General features: G+C 33.8%; 1 protein-coding gene across 6 annotated transcripts in view; it reads left to right on the top strand.

The window, feature by feature from the left end:
* The window catches only part of LOC149218436 (NAC domain-containing protein 54-like), a 171,079-nt gene extending 157,568 nt beyond the window's left edge, over positions 1-13,511 (top strand). For 2 of the 6 annotated variants that reach the window (XM_089384002.1, XM_089383995.1), the window contains 2 exons: positions 817-887; positions 1,112-1,460. In XM_089384002.1, the coding sequence (XP_089240128.1) occupies positions 817-887; positions 1,112-1,318 (278 nt within the window). In that variant the 3' untranslated portion in view covers positions 1,319-1,460. Of the gene's footprint in view, positions 1-816; positions 888-1,111; positions 1,461-13,368 lie in introns of those variants that run through there. The other 4 variants (XM_089383996.1, XM_089383998.1, XM_089384001.1 and 1 more) reach the window with 4 other exon arrangements.
* Positions 13,512-19,236: the final 5,725 nt, after the last annotated feature.

The following is a 19,236-nucleotide window of genomic DNA, read 5'->3' as shown; positions in this document are numbered from 1 at the left end:
TAGTGTAAATGAGTGGCAATGGAGGCAAAAGGCTTCATCGCCAAGTGCCATGGTGAAAGGGGACCAGCTAATGGGAGTCCACATCTAGAGTGTATGGATGCAGTGGAGGGAGCAATTGTGGAGGCATGAGTTACCCTCTTCTAGTGTGCCTTTTACCTTTTTTTTTATTATGCTTTTATTTTTGTTGCATAGCTTAAGGGTTGGAGCTTGCTCTTTATGATATAGTGTTTTCTTTATGATATCGGAGTGGCCTTTTCTTTCCACTAATTTAGTGAGGAAATTTCGATTATATATATATATTAAATGAATAATTTATATGAATTTTATTAAATTTAATTATTTTATAAATCATAGTTTTTGTACATAGAAGAATATATGTGTTTATTTTAATATGTTATGATCAATTAAATTAATATTTTTATATATTTATATATATATGTGGATATCAACTTCATATATATATACATAGAACTAATTTATGTCGATATCAACTTATATATATTTATATATGGAAAAAAAAGTGTTGAAATAAAATATTTAATGTGGTATATAAAAAATATTTAATGTAAATTATTAATAAAATATTGTACTAATTAATATTGATGTATACTTAAAAATATATTAATATTTAAAAACCATTTTAATTTGTGCTGATAAATGTCGATATACATGTTAAATAAATTATTTATTGCGAATTATGCATGTATCATGAAAAAAAAGTTTTTATTGTTAAAATGCTTATTTAGTCCGTATATGAAAAAGTACACATTGTATTTTGCACTTTTTTGCACTCTGAAGAAGTTTAGAAGTTTACAGGTGCAGAAATTTGGTCCCTCTCGGGTACCTTGAGTTGGTCCCTCCCGGGTATCGGGACCTTCTGGCTCAAGGTTAGATCTTTTCTTAAAATAGGATCTATGCTGAGCAAATTTATATTATTGATTTAGTGATATTTACTACATGCTGAGCAAATAGGACCTACTTACATGCCTCACTTTAGTCTACTTACATGCGTTTTAGGCCACATATAATTTTGTTCTTCAATGTAAGCTGCGGTCTCAATTTTTAATTTTTCACAATGTTTCTAACACTATCAGCCCATGTTTCAATATAGGGGTATTTTGATCAGGTTCTTTTTCAAAATGTTTCTAACACTATCAGCACATGTTACATGTTTCCGTATAGGGGTATTTTGATCAGGTTCTTTTTCAAGGGGGATATTGTTCTTGTTCTTTTTCAAGGGGGATATTGTTCTTGTTCTTTTTCAAGGGGGATATTGGGCTTCTTTCTTTACTTCGATAAAGTAAGTGTGGGATTTTAATTTTAAAGAATTGGAAAGATTTATAAATGATTTCCAGCTATATAATATATTATTATATACATAATAGTATTAATAATATATTATTAAATTAAAAAAAAATTATATTTAAATTAAATAAAGAAAACAATAAAGATTGTATAGATGATGGGTTGTTATTAATGTTTATGATTTTAAATGCTTTGATTAATATGTATAGTTTTGATTATTTTATTAAGGTATTGGAAATAGGGATATTTTTGTTAGTGTTTTGATTATTTTATTTAGTATTCGAAATATGGATATTTTTGTTAGTATTTATAGATTTTATCATTTTCATTAAATTAATAAAGTTACTGAATGATTAGTTGAGATCTTCAGTATGATGTTTAGCTATTATTAATTTATATTGATTTATAATTTTGAATAAATGATGTAGAATTTTGATTTAAATTAAATAAAAAAAATATTGATTTATAATTTTGAATAAATGATGTAGAATTTTGATTTAAATTAAATAAAAAAAACAATAAAGACTGTATGGATGATTGGTTATTGTTAATATTTATCCTTTTAAATGCTTTTATTAATATGTATAGTTTTGATTATTTTAATTTATATTTATTTATAATTTTGAATATTTATGTTATGAAATGATGTAGAATTTTGATTTAAATTAAATAAAAAGGAAAAAACAATAAAGATTGTATAGATGATTGGTTATAATAAAGATTGTATAGATGATTGGTTATAAAGATTGTATAGATGATTGTTTATAAAGCTTGTATAGATGATTGGTTATTGTTAATATTTATCCTTTTAAATGCTTTTATTAATATGTATAGTTTTGATTATTTTATTAAAGTATTGGAAATAGGGATATTTTTTTTAGTGTTTATAGATTTTGTTACTTTTATTCAATTAATAAAGGTTACTGAATGATTACTTGAAATCTTTAGTATGATGTCTAGCCATTGTTAGTTTGTATTTATTTACAATTTTGAATATTTATGCTATGGAATGATGTAGAATTTTGATTATAATGTTTTATGGTTTTTAGTTTTTCTCATTTTAAATATTTATAATTTTGAATATTTATGGTGTGGAATGATGTAGAATTTTGATTATAATTTTGAATATTTATGTTATGGAATGATGTAGAATTTTGATTATAATGTTTTATGGTTTTTGATTTTAAATATTTTTATTGAAGAATAATTATCTATCAAATAACGATTATGTTTTTAATTTATTAGTGTTTGCAATTATAATAATTAAAATTTTATTTGTAATATTTTATGGAGAATGTTTCTGGTTTTGACTATTCTTAATAAATAGTAATTGTGATTGTAAATTATTAATATGGGTAAGCTAAATGATTTTACCAAGTAAAATGAAAATAATGAAAATGGTTAAAAATAAAATTTGTAAAAAAGACTATTGAAATTTTGATTATAATGTTCTTGATTTGTTATATACAATTTTGATTATAATGTTCATGATTGGCCATATACAATTTTGATTTCTTTTAGGCTATTAAATTTTTAGTTATGTTTATAATTTTGAGGCTATTAAATTTTCTAGGTATGTTTATACTTTTGATTTGTTGGTTAAATAAAAAATTGTGAAAATGATTGGTAATTTTTAAGTAGAATTCTTTATGGTTATTAATGTATAAATTTGGTTAATTTTATCAAATAAATGAGAATAATGAAAATGGTAGAAATAGATGGATGAAAATTCGATCATAATGTCATGTTTATAATTTGATTATTATAAAAGAATAGAAGATTGTTAAAAATGATTGATTTTCCATATTTCTAATTTCAATTATTATGAATAGAGAATAGAAATGGTCATAATCATTAATATTTTTTTTTATTTTTGTTTGTGGAAAAACTTTTGAACAGTTATTATTGAAACCAACGTTTCAGACTAGCTTAGTGAGTCCATCATGATTTGTATTTTGAGAAGAGAGAGCATGAAATTATGGAGCTATTAATAGTTAATTGAAAAATTACATCATGATTTGTATTTTGAGAAGAGAGAGCATGAAATTATGGAGCTATTAATAGTTAATTGAAAAATTATTCGACGTTTTTCTAACTAATTACTAATTAGTTAGTCATTTGTAAGCCGACAATTAAAAGAAAACATCGAATAATTTTTCAATTAACTATTAATAGCTCCATAATTTCATGCCCTCTTCTCAAAATACAAATCACATTGCCCTGATGATGGACTCACTAATTAACTATTAATAGCTCCATAATTTCATGCCCTCTCTTCTCAAAATACAAATCACATTGCCCTGATGATGGACTCACTAAACCTAGTCTGAAACTTCAATAAACTGTTCACAGGTTTTATCACAAACAAAAATAAATTCTACCAACCTGTATGGACTCTCTTTTTAACGTTCATTAATATTCATAGTTAAAAATGATTGTTTTAAAACTTGTAAAAGCGATAAAATGGAATTGTGATTACAATAAATATTATAATTATGATAGATCAAATTTTCAATATAATACTTTATGATGATTATTCTTAATGATTTTGATATTCCTAGGAGAATACAATGCCTAAAGTTTTATTAATGTATATATTTTTTATACTTGTCAAATAAAGGAAGAATATGATTGTAAAGATTTTTATGGAATTTGATTATAATTTTCAACACTTGCAAATGTTTATAGTTTTAATTATTCTATTGAAAAATTACCATAATTTTCATTTTATTAGTGCTTGCAACTTTTATTAATTTTACCAGACAATAATCATTATTATAGCTTAATTAATGTTTATAGCTTTCATTGTTCTTACATGAAAATAACCATGACATGTTTTCAATTTATGTTTAAATGCAATAATTAACTTTCTTTAATACTATTTTGAGTGAAGACAACTTAGTATATGGGTTGACTTTCACAATTGAGGTTGGTTCAATTAAATATGCACATGAGACCCTGGCATAACAACAAAGTGATCAAATCATTAAAATGATGTCATCCATCATTGTGAACTCTAAAGTGATCAAATCATTAAAATGATGTCATCCATCGCTGTCAACTCCTATGGTCTATGATATCACGACTAATTTTCATTATTTGGATTGTGTTTGGGGGCAAAATTAGTTTTTAATCTATCCGCCTTTGTATGCTGTGTCTAGTATGCATTATGTAATCTCTATACCTAGTTGTACCTTTAAATAAGATGATCATATCGAATACTTGCACTTGATGGAGATTTGACTTACATTGTGATTTGAATTGTTGTGTTAAAATTCAATTCATTATAATGTGTGTTTTATAGGAGGGTTTTTGATGTAGGTGCATCTAACTTAGGGTTCATTGTTTACTAAGGGAGTTAGTTTACAAAGTTAGGATTTAATTAGACTATTATGGAAGATTTGGGATGTTTGGGGGTTAGTTAGCTCTTATCTAGGGATAAGGAATTAGGTGAGAGGTTTTATGGATTATGAGAGATATTGTGGGAGTTAGTTTAGTGATGTAGAACCTACCTTGGGTTTAGATCCACTTGTATAAATATCTCATATCGAATACTTGCACATAATGTAGATTTGAATTACATTGTGATTTGAATTGTTGCGTTAAAATTCAATTCATTATAATATGCATTCATACAAGGGTTTTTGATGTAGGTGTATCTAACTTAGGGTTGAGTATTTACTAAGGGAGTTAGTTTACAAAGTTAGGATTTAATTAAAGTATTCTGGAAGATTCGAGGGATTTGAGGGTTAGTTAGCTGTTATCTAGGGATAAGGAGACAAGGAATTAGGTGAGAGGTTTTATGGATTATGAGAGATATTGTGGGAGTTAGTTTAGGGATGTAGAACCTACCTTGGGTTCATATCCACTTGTATAAATATCTCATATCGAATACTTGCACGTAATGGAGATTTGAATTACATTGTGATTTGAGTTGTGTTAAAATTCAATTCATTATAATATGTTTTCATAGTAGGGTTTTTGATGTAGGTGCATCTAACTTAGGGTTGAGTATTTACTAAGGGAGTTAGTTTACAAAGTTAGGATTTAATTAGAGTATTTTGGAAGATTTGAGGGATTTGAGGGTTAGTTAGCTCTTATCTAGGGATAAGGAGATAAGGAATTAGGTGAGAGGTTTTATGGATTATGAGAGATATTGTGGGAGTTAGTTGAGGGATGTAGAACCTACCTTGGGTTCAGAGCCACTTGTATACATATCTCATATTGAATACTTGCATGTAATGGAGATTTGAATTACATTGTGATTTGAATTGTTGTGTTAATGTCAATTCATTATAATATGCGTTCATCCGAGGGTTTTTGATGTAGGTGCATCTAACCTAGGGTTGAATATTTACTAAGGGAGTTAGTTTACAAAGTTAGGATTTAATTAGAATATTTTGAAAGATTTGAGAGGTTTGAGGGTTAGTTAGCTCTTATATAGGGATAAGGAATTATGTGAGAGGTTTTATGGATTATGAGAGATATTGTGGGAGTTAGTTTAGGGATGTAGAACCTATCTTGGGTTATATAAGTTAGGGTTGACTATTTACTAAGGGAGTTAGTTTACAAAGTTAGGATTTAATTAGAGTATTTTGGAAGATTTGAGAGGTTTGAGGGTTAGTTAGCTCTTATCTAGGGATAAGGAATTATGTGACATGTTTTATGGATTATGAGAGATATTGTGGGAGTTAGTTTAGGGATGTAGAACCTACCTTGGGTTTAGATCCACTTGTATAAATATCTCATATCGAATACTTGCACGTAATGGAGATTTGAATTACATTGTGATTTGAATTGTTGTGTTAAAATTCAATTCATTATAATATGCATTCATATGAGAGTTTTTGATGTAGGTGCATTTAACTTAGGGTTGACTGTTTACTAAGGGAGTTAGTTTACAAAGTTAGGATTTAATTAGAGTATTTTGGAAGATTTGAGAGATTTGAGGGTTAGTTAGCTGTTATCTAGGGATAAGGAATTAGGTGAGAGGTTTTATGGATTATGAGAGATATTGTGGGAGTTAGTTGAGGGATGTAGAACCTTCCTTGGGTTTAGATCCACTTGTATAAATATCTCATATCGAATACTTGCACGTAATGGAGGTTTGAATTACATTGTGATTTGAATTGTTGTGTTAAAATTCAATGGTTTTTGGTGTAGGTGCATCTAAATTAGGGTTGACTGTTCACTGAGGGAGTTAGTTCACAAAGTTTGGATTTAATTAAAGTATTTTGGAAGATTTGAGAGATTTAAGGGCTACTTAGCTCTTATTTAGGGATAAGGAGATAAGGAATTAGGTGAGAGGTTTTAAGGATTATGAGAGATTTTGTGGAAGTTAGTTTAGGAATGTAAAACCTACCTTGGGTTTAGATCCACTTGTATAAATATCCAGTAAAAAAACACTTTGAGTGGCTCAAAGCATTTTTAGTTTGAAATTGTAGTATTTTTTTAATTCAAAATTGGGTGTAATGTTAGATTTATTGTTAGAGTCTAACCTGGATTTGAAGTAGAAGTCGCTATAGAAGGTCCAGACATGTTCCAAAACTAAAAAGTTTGTGGAGCTTGTTTCTAGTAAAGGGCATGTTGAGTGTTTCTTGTTCTAGAAGGCCCGAGACTAGTAATCATCGATGAATGTCCAGGTTGCAGATCAAACCAATTTGATTCAGCGGAATGGCCATTAGCAACCTTGTAATTCAAGTAGAGATAGATGCAATCGATGGATAGACAATAGTGTGCTTCCCAAATAAAAATCACGCACACATCAGGTAAGGAAAGAGTTGGCGCGTTTAATTCTTAACAGCCTCGCCTTGAAACTTCTTGCCTTTAGGTTTATAGTTTATCCTCTTGAGGATCTCGTTTGCCGGTATGAATTTGCTGTTGTGAGAGTATTATAGGATTATTGTCGAAGTCTTCTGTCCATGTTTGAATTTGGGGACAATGAAAAAAGTTTGAAAAACATGATAAAATTTATCAGCGCAAAGAGAATTTAGCCCAATGTAGTGGCTAAGATAATACTTATTGGTAAATGTAGATGGTATTTTAAATATGCTTTAAAAACACTGCGCGGGGAGGAATTTAATTACCCATTTTCTCCTGGTTGAACTTTTGTTTGGGAGACGTTTACGGAGGCCGGCGGGATTCCTGGCAAAAAAGTTTCAAAAAATCTTGAAGAGATAGTGTTTGAATCATGTTTTTATGGTGGAAATAGTTTTAGCACCATCAAAAACTTCTAGGGCACCTAAAATTATGAAGCTTGACAACTTTTACTTAAATTTACAAAAATGCCTGCCGGATTTTTTCAAAATATGACCTGAATATCCATAACTTTCAAGGAAAAAAACGCAATCCTTAGAATACGGCTTTTGTTTTCATTTCCCTACTATATTGGCTTTTGTTACCATAAAAGCTAATGATAGCAATGCATGAAGATCGAGAATTGTGGAATTTCTTCAAGGATCAAGATAGTGCATGCTCCTTTGACAACTGAAACTGGACTTTTGACAACAACATGAGAGGCAACAAAATTGCATAAAAAAGGCCACGCACAGGTGCAGGAACTGTTTGACAGCATACAAAGATCAGAATCTCGCAGGTGGTAGATTTATGTGTACATATTGTGGCCATGTTTCTCAAATGCCTCTGTTGCATATATCGAATCAATAACAACAAATAGATTAACACCACTTGCAGCATTTCCATCTGCGAATGGTGTAAACGATGTAGTTTATACAAAAAGAGATATATGCAAAGATTTGACTTGCTTAGAGATCTGAAGTGCCCCCTTGACAGAATTGTAGATGAATGTCCGTGGAGCCATAAAGGGGCGAGTTGCAAAGGTTAGTAAGGCCGAGTTTGTTAACTTGGTGTCAAAGGGAGAATATAAATGGTTTAATCAAGCTAGTTCCAAGATTGAGGTAGAATCAATAGCCAAATTTGGAGGTCGTGTCTCTCTTCTGAAGACCGAGGGTTTAAAGTATCCTTGCTCCACGCAGTTTCCATAATTTATTCATTAAAAGAGACTAAGTTAAAGAACGAGAGAAACTGAGCCATTTTATGCTCCAACAATGAATTTATGAGGCTAGATTATTACATCAGAAGGAGGACCAATAACTTGTGGACATATATTTTATTTCAAATTTAATGTCCCTTTAGTAGACTAATCATTTTAAGGTGGATCAAACTATATTGCAAGACTAATATGTTATTTCTTGGGTTACACCCTCCTTCAAAGACGTGTTGTTGGGCCTGTGCAAACCTTGGAAAAGTGCCACGAACTTTCTAAGTTGTTGGACGTGTGATCGCTGGTTTGTTGACCTTTGTGGCTGAAATTTACAAGGAGAAAAAGGATCTGAAAATAAATTATGGGCAAGTATCTAGGTTGTAGGAAATCCCACTCAGCTGCACTATGATTTTTCATAAATTATAAACTTGAAGAGAAGGCAATAATATAATTCGCCCTAAGAAGAACACGTGACATGTGTAAAGAATGTGACACTGTAATGCAAGGAGGACAAGCCAAGTGAAGCATTAGGAGTGGAAATCACCTAATCAAAAGTAAGAAGTCCACAGATCGAAAGGTGAGAATGTACTAGCATTCACTACAAAGTTTAGATACACATCATTAGAAGATAACCAACATAAGCCTAGGCAAATATTCATTTTGACATCCATCCATGAAATTACCATAATGTAAAGTGAGGTCATAAGATTATTGTAAAATATAGTCACATTAATGTATTGTGATTAGATGGATAGTCATGGGCTACCTCAAAATTGAGACAAGAATGTGACAATTTAAAAGTAGGGGTCAGTGAAGAGGAGAGCACACTTCAAAGTCTTTTTTCAAATTAAAGAAGAACGTAATTGATCAAGTTGAGATACATGTTTGATGAAAGGAGTTGTAATTGAGGAGTTACAACGTTGATGGACGTCAAAGGTCAATGAAGAGAATTGTAATCAAGAAGTGAATGTCTAAGTTGTAGAGCTTGAGTCAAGTAAATAATGAATCAAAGTTAGAGTCAAAGTACACCAAGGTCCATTTATGAAGAATTGATGTCAAATTAAAAGTCTGGTGTCAAAAGGAAATTTAGAGTCGTAAGTCAAAAGTGCGTTGAATTTCCATTACATGACAGTGTCACTTATCAACAATCTTTCCATCTCCCTTGTTTGTTATCCTGAGCACATTCCTTGTGTGACTATTTTTTCCTCTGGGATTTGCCTTTCGGGGTGATGTGTTGCGTGGGACGACCCTACGGCTTGTGGTCATTTCATTGATCCCGCGCTGCCCAACAGTGTTTTCGTTTTGTCCCCGAGCACTGTCAACCCAAAGGTTCCTCCTTTGCACTCTTAAGAATCCTTCCTGGGTCAAGCCTCTGGGTTGACATATCCCTGTAGGTAGCACTGTTGCGCTCATGGACCAATCTATCTTTGACATCTACTGCGTCTATTAGACACCTAGTCAACCTAAAGCCTTCTCCTTTGCACATTTTATAAACCTTCCGAGATAATGTCTCTAGGATGACGTCATGCTTACATCATGAGTGCCATGTGGTGCCTTTGAATTATTGACACGTCATTGGGATTTGGCCCACTACGCCACCCAAAAATGTTGAATCTGCCTGCCATGTGTCCTCCATACAAACATCATGTTGACCTCATCATGAGACACTAAAATGCTGTCAGCGTCTCTTAGAGGAGAGAAAAAGTGTCTTGGGCCTTTGTGGTTTTCATTGAATGTCTTCAATAAAGCTTTTAGTAAAAAATCACTGGGCTCAATTCCTTTATATTGTTGCGAATGCCACAGTTTCCTAACTCCCTGAATGTCGGTCCTTCTCTATAGTTGTTCTTCACCACGCTAGCCCATTGCTTAATTGTATTGGGCCTCAACTCTGTGTGCACTATGTTACTTCAGGGGTAGTCCGCTCGGGCTGTTGTCATTTTAGGCACTCCCTTATGCACTGAACCTTGAACCTTCTTCGGAAGACTCCATTGAGATGAGTTGTCATGTGGGAGCTATGATACAATGCTCTCTGCCAATGCTAGGCTTGTCTGCTGCTGTGTGTTATCCACCTCACCCCATTCGTGCGTCATCTCGAGCAATCACCATTGTGCACTTATTTGAGTCCTTCGGGAAGAGACTTCACAAGGATTATGTGTTAATAGGCTCCATCGTTGGGGCAATAGAAATGCTTGGCAATTACTCCTCTATGTCATGTTTTCTTGGTCCTTTGGATAATGGCTCCTCCAAGTTACTTTGTGACATTTTGAAAAATTCCAAATTAAACCATGCGACAAATTTCTTCTAACCATTGATAGCTCTGCAATCTTTGACTTTTAGGGGTCCTTGCCTTTGACTGGACATAAGTTACAATCTAGGAGGTCATTTTTGATGTGTTCCATATACCACTAGAAAACTATTTTAGAGGTCTATCCATCTGAGTGGGTTCCAACTACATTTGAGATGATATTCTACACAAGAAATGGCTCCAAAGTGTATGAAACTTAACCAATTAGCTCCACCACTATTGTTCACCAATCTACTTGGAAACATTTGAGCATTGCAACACCTTTTCCACACATGCATTGATCTTCTTTAGTATTCTTTTCTTTTTCCATTTCATTACCTTTGATTTGGATGCACCACCATTGAAACATGTGACGTCCTCCTTATGCCAAATCCTCTTTATGTAGTAACAACATATTAATACTTGACATTCATGAGCACTTCCTTGAGAGAATATTCTCACAATATTCCATCATCTTCTTTTCCTTTCCCTTCATCCTCATCACCTTTTGTATCAATGACAACATATGTCCAACAATCTCCCACTTTGACATTGGTGACAACACCATGATAAAAGAAACATCATAAAGAAACAAGCAAATATAAGTGTACTGCTTTTCTTTGTCTTCTTCTTTGTGGATGCTACTTCTTTTAATTGCTCAACAATACTTCTTCCTCTTTTGCTTTTGTTTTTAGTTGAGATACATCTCCCCCTTTGACATCAATTGCAAAGAAAGTAACATGCTCCCCCTGTCAACAATATCCTATCTTTCTTGATATTGTGGACTTGTCAACTTCTTCTTCATATTATGGAAACTTTAGGTATCTCTGATTTGATGTAAGCAACTTCCTTTCTGTCCTGTGGAGAAGATTGAGTTGAAATAGGAGTTATTACTCCCAATCTCTGCCTCATGTAGTCAAGAGGAATTTCTTGCTAAAACAACACATGCTTGTAAAAATTAGCCATGAGAAAAATCATGTCTATTGGTTTAAGTCTCAGCTAGGCTTACGTTCATAATAGTGCCTCTTCCTGGATACCTGCACTTGACCTCTAGCAATGAAAACAATCTATCATATGCATGATTGAAACCATCAACTTATGAAACAAAAAATTATAGCATTTGGCAGCAAATCACCATATTGAATTTGACTCAATATGAACATTAACGACATTCAAATAAGGACTATTTCATCAACATTTGGACTAAAAATATCCTACTACTAATATGAATAACACACTCTGACAAAAATCTAATGTCAGTTAATACCAATTGATAATACCTTTGATACCAAGTGTTAATACCTTTGAGATCAATGACACAATTTGTTTAATTGATACCATTGTTACCAGTTGTTGAGCACCTGATAACTAAGCATTCTCCCCTTAAAATCATTCTCTTTTCACTAATATTTGTTCTTTCCAAAAATATGATCCCTGATACCAAATACTATTGAAACAATCTAAAACCATCACAATAGTCAAGACATTCATCATATCTTCAACACACAACTCTAATGAGTCAAGGAACATTCATATGTAGCAACAACATCGTCAACCTCTATCTTCCATGATTTTCCTTGAGAAACAAACCACTGATACCAATTGATGATATTTATTGTTAATAAAATAATCTAATACCCAAATGATAACTTCAATATGCTACTCTATGGTTATGCTCCATCTTTGGCATTAGGAATCTATAGACATACTTGCACAAGAAAAAGAACCTACCACAATAAATAGACCATCACCATCTATACTCAATATGTCAATATGATTTGGTAACAACATCAGATCAACCAAAATACTCAACAACATCAGTATTCTTCAACAATTTCATAAGCTCGGGAAAAACAAATAATGGCATACTTCCCTTAACCTCTTAGATGCACTACTTTGAGCTTTTCTTTTTGCTCCTTGCCTTTCTCCTTTCTGGTTTATATTGAAGTTGACCTCTTGTTTTCAATGAAGAGGAATAAGGGATCTACTCAACCTAAGTACACTATCTCCATTTGTCTTCCACACTTGGGTACGCTGAATTTTTACATGGTCAACACCATGAATTGAATGTCTGCATTGATATGGTACTTATTCTTGACTGAGTGACTTATTTCCATAGTTTGAGAATACAAACCACTTACCCTTTCTCTTGTTAGCACCCATTAAAGCCAAACTGAAAATTACCTATTGCTTGTATTTTTTTCGAGAACTATCTAGGTTGGAATTACTTCTTCTGTCTTACTAATTTTTTTTCCTATTGTAAGTTATATAAGAGAGGTCAACCACAGGAATTTTAGACTTTGATCTACTAATCTTTTGCTAATAATTTTCAAATGCAAACACTGGTGTTTGTTTTCTCCATGGATCATTCAACTTGCCTCTCTTATGATTGTTGTAATAACTCTTGCGTAGTTGTTCTTGTTAATTTTGAAACTAGGGTCAAATTCCACATTGAACAAATCAAATGATCAAGATAATATGTGCATTAAATTCTTGTTTTCGAGAGGACCAAAATCAACCTAAAGATCGCCTAATTCGATTAAGCAGAAATTAATTTTTGAATTATTTTATTCATGCATACATTATGGAATGGGTCGGATCTAACCACATGAGTAACTGCTTGGGTCAATCTTAACCCCAAGTGAAATCTCAAGAAAAAATCTTAACCTCAAGTAAACCCTAAAAAAAAGCTATAAAAGGAAGAGACCTTAAGCTCATTTGGAGACACTCAATCAAGGCATGTTTTATTCTTCTATTTTTGTTTTGGCTCGCACAGGTTCATCGACAGAAGTTCGTATTGGGAGTTTGTGTTGGGTCAAAGAGTACAGGTGTAAGGTTCACTCTTGGTTTGGGTATTATGGATCTCGTTCGCTATGACAAATTAGAAGTTTGCGTCCATGGTTGCAGGCACAGAGAGGTCAAGAGAGTGACTTTGGCTCTCTGGTTGCTCACAGATAATTTAGAGGGAGCGACTTTGATTTTAGAAGGTTTTTGTCCCTGGTCGCTCGCACCAGGAAGCCATGAGAGAGACCTTGACATTTCTGTTGCCCGCAGACATTGTTGATGAGGGCGATCGAGTTCAGATATGAGTTTTTGGCATCTTGGCTTCAGTGATCTTCAATGATTTGGTAAATCTGAGTTCGTTTACTGTTATTACAAATCTGTAAATTTGTAGACGTGATCTATTTTTTCCACTGCAAATTATATGTATTGGGCTCATTGTACTGTTGTAAACTTTTCATGATGATTTATTAAAGAAGAAGATTTGAAAGGGTTTCCCCCTAGTGGGGTTTTTCCCTGGTCTTGGACCAATCTGTTGTCTCTTATGGTTGTGTTGTTGTCTTGTCTATCATTGCATATGTTGTTCTTTCTTCAGTTACATTTATGATTGAGTATACTACTGAAAAATTGGATGCACTGTTGATGAAAATATAAATTGGGCTAAAATAAATGATACAACATAAAACAATCTGAAAAATTTAACATGGTATTAGAGGAAAGGTGAAATTCAAGCCCAAGAGAAGACAAGTTTTGAAACCCTTTCCTTTAGAAAGAAGATCACCTATTGAAGGTCAAAATGTCGTCCTCTACCCTTAACGGGCATGAAAGGTTGGGTGATACATCAAACTTTGCTGCATCGAAAAACAGATTGGAGATCATAACTGACAACAATGACGTGTTACAATGCATCTAAGGAAGAATGCCAGAGCCTCCAGAAAAAGCTTCTGCTTCTCTCAAGGACAAGTAAAAGAAAGGTGAGTCTAAAGCAAAACAAATTATAATGCATGGTATACAAGATCATTTACTTGCTTATGTTGGGAATTTACTAAAGTCCAAAGATATGTATGACAAGATTGTCAATATGTATAAGGTTAACAACTTGAATGAAATTTATCTCTTTGAAAGATCAACTCAAGCAAACTAAGATGAATAAAGGGGAAACAGTTCAATCCTACATTATTTGGATCTCCCGCCTTAGAGATCAATTGTAGAGGGTTGGCAAAAATGTGCTAGATAGGGAACTTGTAATTCTGACTCTTAGAGGTCTCCCTCCTGTTTGGAAATGTTCGTTACTACAATCATCAACATCTATGTCCTTCCGGCATTTGATGAAATTGTTGGAAAGCTCACGTAAGAAGAATCCAGGATGATAGCAAGAGGAAGCATTGAAAAGCATGAAGAGGGAGAGCTCACTGCATATGTCACTCATGACAAGAAGAAGAAGGAAAAAGGAGGTCCATCATGAAAGTCACCTACCCAAAACTCAAAAAGAAGAAAGGACCAATCATTATCTTAGGTTGAATTTTTTTGTTTCCATGAGAAATTTCACTTTGCTCATCACTGTCCAAAAAAAAAAAAAAGACATGACTACAAAACTAGAAGCAATTACAATGACAAAAGAAGAAAATACTTTCAAAGGAAGAACTATGATAGAAGATTCGGAAGAGACTTCTCAAGTGATCGTGAAGAACATCACTTGCTCTTACTAGCAGTTCTCCACCAGATTCATGGGATAGTTGGTTAGTTGATAGTGGGGCCACTCATTATGTCTCTGGTTATAAAGAATTCCTCTCTAATCTGGTAGAGAGGGAGGCTAAGTTAAAGATCATTCTTGGAGACAACTTTACTCATCGTTTGAAAGGCTATCCTTTGAAAGGCTTTGGGTTCGTTAAATTCCAGATAAATTATAGGGAATCAATTTTGCTGCATGATGTTATGTATGTACCGGGTTTAATGAAGAACCTGGTATCTATATCTGCATTAGAAGATAAAGGGATGAGGGTTGTCTTCATCAAAGGCAAAGTTCTAACTTGGCCTGTTGATTCAACTATGAAGGATGCCTTCACTTTAGGATTGAGATTTGAAGGACTATAAAATCTTTGGAAGACCTCTCTTTGCATTGGTTCATAATATCAGTCACTTGAGCGAGCTATGGCACTGTAGACTGGCTTATCTTCACTATGATACAGTTCTGAAATTGAATAAATTCGTCTCTAGTATTCCTGATGTTCAAACTCGTCATGATGGAGTCTGCCCAGGTTGTGCAAGTGGAAAGAAAACAAGGGGACAATTTCCCTCAAGTAAGAGCAAAACCCATGACATTCTTCATCTCATTCATTCTGATATATGTGGTCCGATGCCTATACATTCAGTGGGTGGTGATCTCTACTTCATTACTTTTATGGACGACTACGCAAGAAAGACATGGACATATTATCTTAAGCATAAGGATGAAGGGTTTGAAACGTTCAAGGAATACAAAGCCTTGATCGAAAATCAATGAGGAAAGAGAATCAAAGTCTTCAGGTCTGATAATGGAGGAGAATACATGTCAAAATAATTTATAGAATTCAGTAGCGTGACCAAATTACACAACTTTTGAAAATTTATACTTTTCAAGCACTTTGGAAACAACTCGTATAATTAGCAACATAACTCAATTGTAGTGCCCCTCTCCAGTTGATTGACCTTGATATGACATGACATTAACAGTGATTTAGCCTCAAGGCTGACAAATTATTCTTTCGGGACCTCAGGTTGGGGATCCAAACACTTAACTCTTCTATTAGTGGATGTGATGGATGTGTTTATTTCCTGTTCGATATTATGATGATGATATCTTTGATGTATATGTATTATTTCTACTGATGTTATGTTGATGATACCTATGATGGACGTGCTCCTTACGTTGGCTACTGATATTAGTTCTAGTTCACGATGAACAATGATGTGAATGGCTAGGAGTTGTTAATGATGCTATTATGACAATGACTAACGTTGAGAAACCTTGTTGCTGATGACTATTGAGTATGGCAGGAAACCATCAGAAGCACTCGCATGTGACGAGTTGATGACACCTGGTTTGATGAAAATTCATATTATTTTATCTTTGAAATTCTAAGTCGATCTTGAAACCTGCCATATATGTTTAACTATATCATGATGATATGTTAATGGTTGCAGTCACAGATTAGTTGTTTGACCGAATGACTCACATATGGGTGATGGGGTTGTACAGGTGGATGGAACTACATGGGAGGGGTGGGACAGTGTCCCTGATCTCACCCATTAGCACTCCCGCTGTGACTTGGGCTGGAAGGATGAAACACCTTCGCCTTGAAGATCATGATGCCATGAGGGCAGGTCCCAAAGTTGGGTCGCTCATGAGGATTTTACCGGGGGGCGCGCATCAAGGCGGATTCCTTGATCCCCGACACCATTAGTCTCACTATAGCAGGCAACATAAGAGATGATAGTGGTCTATGACGTTGCACCTATACTTTCCCCTCGTAGTCACTGAATGCTTGAAGGGCAAGTGGTGTGGCACCCTTGGAACTTTTGGGGAATTTCTTGAAGGGCACGACCAACTTGGCACCCTTGGCATCACAAATAAACTATTAGGTGTGGCACCCTTGGAACTTCAAGGGAAGTTCTTGAAGGGCACAACCAAACTTGGCACCCTTGGAATCATTAAAAATAAATTAAATAATAAATATAAGCAAGGAATGAAAACTAGGTAAATTTACATCAAGGGTAAATGATGTTAGAAACCAGGGTAATTAAATGAAAAATAAAACTTGTATTAAGAGGATCATAGGAAGAAATAAAATAGAGTACCTTAAAAACTCTACCCTTCCCATGTTGGAAAATACTAGTAGATTATGTGGTTTAATTAGGTAAAAGGGGAAAGAGGGACATAATTGTAAGGATAAAGATAAATCATAAACTAATTAAACCTAATTAAGAAAATAGGAAGGTGAATTAAAATAAGAATAATAAATTAAATTTAGAGAAATATAGAGAATCTCCATGTGGCAACAACCAACATAAGAATATCCATCTAAGAGATAACCTGAGTTAAATTAGGGAGTAGATAGGGGATAAAATCTTGACTCATTAATTGACTTCAAGTAATGGACACAAATTAAGGAATAAAAGGGGGGATAAAGAGACAACTAGGAGAAGAAATAAGAATCTTGTTGAGGTGAGGAAAATATTAGTTTTAAATAAAAAGTTAAGTAAATAATTTTGGGTGACCCTTGATGAGAGAGTGACACATGGGTAGGTGAATAATCAAGCTATTGAATTATAAAATAATTAATTAATTATGCATGACATGCCAAGTGTCACCTATGAGGACTCCTATAAAAGAAGGGGCAAGCCATGGGAGAAGGGACCTTTTTTTTGGGAACCCTATTGTTGGATGGATGAGATGATGTCAGAGTAGTGATTACGAAGCTATAGTGAGTTTGGTGAGGTAGTGGATTTTAGAGAGGGGACTCTTGAGCCAAGGTGTGCTCTCCTCTACTAGCTAGTGCTTACCTCCATTGTACAACCCCATTGCAGCTCGGGGGTCCGCGGGGAAGAAGAGTACCCAAGGAGTAGGCTGGGAGGTTAACCAATGGGTCTTTGCATTCGGATCAAGTGCGTCATCATTCACTCGCGGAGGTGATTGGAAACAAGGGAATACCAGTAACAGCTGAGCAAGTGGAGTCTCGCCTTCTGGTGAACGATACATATGTATTTCATTACTATTTGATCTTAGTTAAATGTATGTAAATTTTATGATATGTTCCGTGAAATGAAATTCAAGGATGTGTTAAACAGTGCTAAATAAATTTGAATTCCCAATGTTTTTCTCTACTGGTTGTATTTTAATATATATATGTAGTATAGAATATGGTCCTTACACTAAGAATATGGTCCTTACACTTGGTATCATAGCTATGTTGAACCCTTGAGGCCTATGGGCCCATGCATACGTGGCTAATTTTGTTAAAAAATATGATGAAAATCTCTAACTAATTTATCTCAAGGAATATCCATGACAGGTGTTCTTGAGGAATTGTATAATTGTCGAATCATACTTAAAACAATGAGTTTAACAATGATTTTTAGTGTAACGTGGTAATGGTTTAAAAAAAATAATAATGAGTTTTGGCCCACAACTTTCATTCTCAAAACACAACTTGGACTACTTTCATTCTCAAACACGACTTGGGATACCCAGAGATGGACTCTAGATTGTGCTGTTTAAGAATACAAATGCTTCATTAATCAAATCTAGAACGAATATGGAAGTCGAGAATTGAACCACCGTTGACACCTCATAGCACACTAACTAACAAAAACAAATTGTGAAGTTTGGACATTTTGACCAAACAGAGTTTTGCTGGGTTTAAACCCACTAAAATCACGTTCCAGGCAAGCGATGGCTGGGCCTATGGAAGCAAATTTACTGAGTTAAATCAAAGGGAACTGTATTCCCCTATAAGCAAACCATTATGCGAAAGAGATCATCAATTCATCGAAGAAGACGACAGTAAAGGGCAGAAAAAGGGGTTTCTAGCGTAACACAGAGAAATCAGATCTCCTGTTTGCTAGTTGTTGCGTAAGAAACTGATTTACTGATTTTTAAAAGCAGAATGAAATTTCCCCTGACATTTTATAATTTCAAGAAGTTTGTGAAGCATGGGTTCACGGTTCTGTCCCGGATTCTTGTTGCCATGAACAGGGACGAACCCATAAGAAATGGGTTCTTCCCATAACAACCATAAGAACCTTGTTGCTATGAACATGTGCTGGACCGATTACTTCCCATATGAACCGGGTTCTTCGCATAAAAGAACTTGGTGCTCAATAA

The sequence above is a fragment of the Pinus tabuliformis genome, chromosome Q (assembly GCF_031772625.1).
Source record: "Pinus tabuliformis cultivar Carrire ecotype Pingquan chromosome Q, CPIR1, whole genome shotgun sequence".
Taxonomy (NCBI): domain Eukaryota; kingdom Viridiplantae; phylum Streptophyta; class Pinopsida; order Pinales; family Pinaceae; genus Pinus; species Pinus tabuliformis.
The sequence above is the reverse complement of the archived record's forward strand: the minus strand, read 5'-3'. Positions and strand labels throughout refer to the sequence as shown.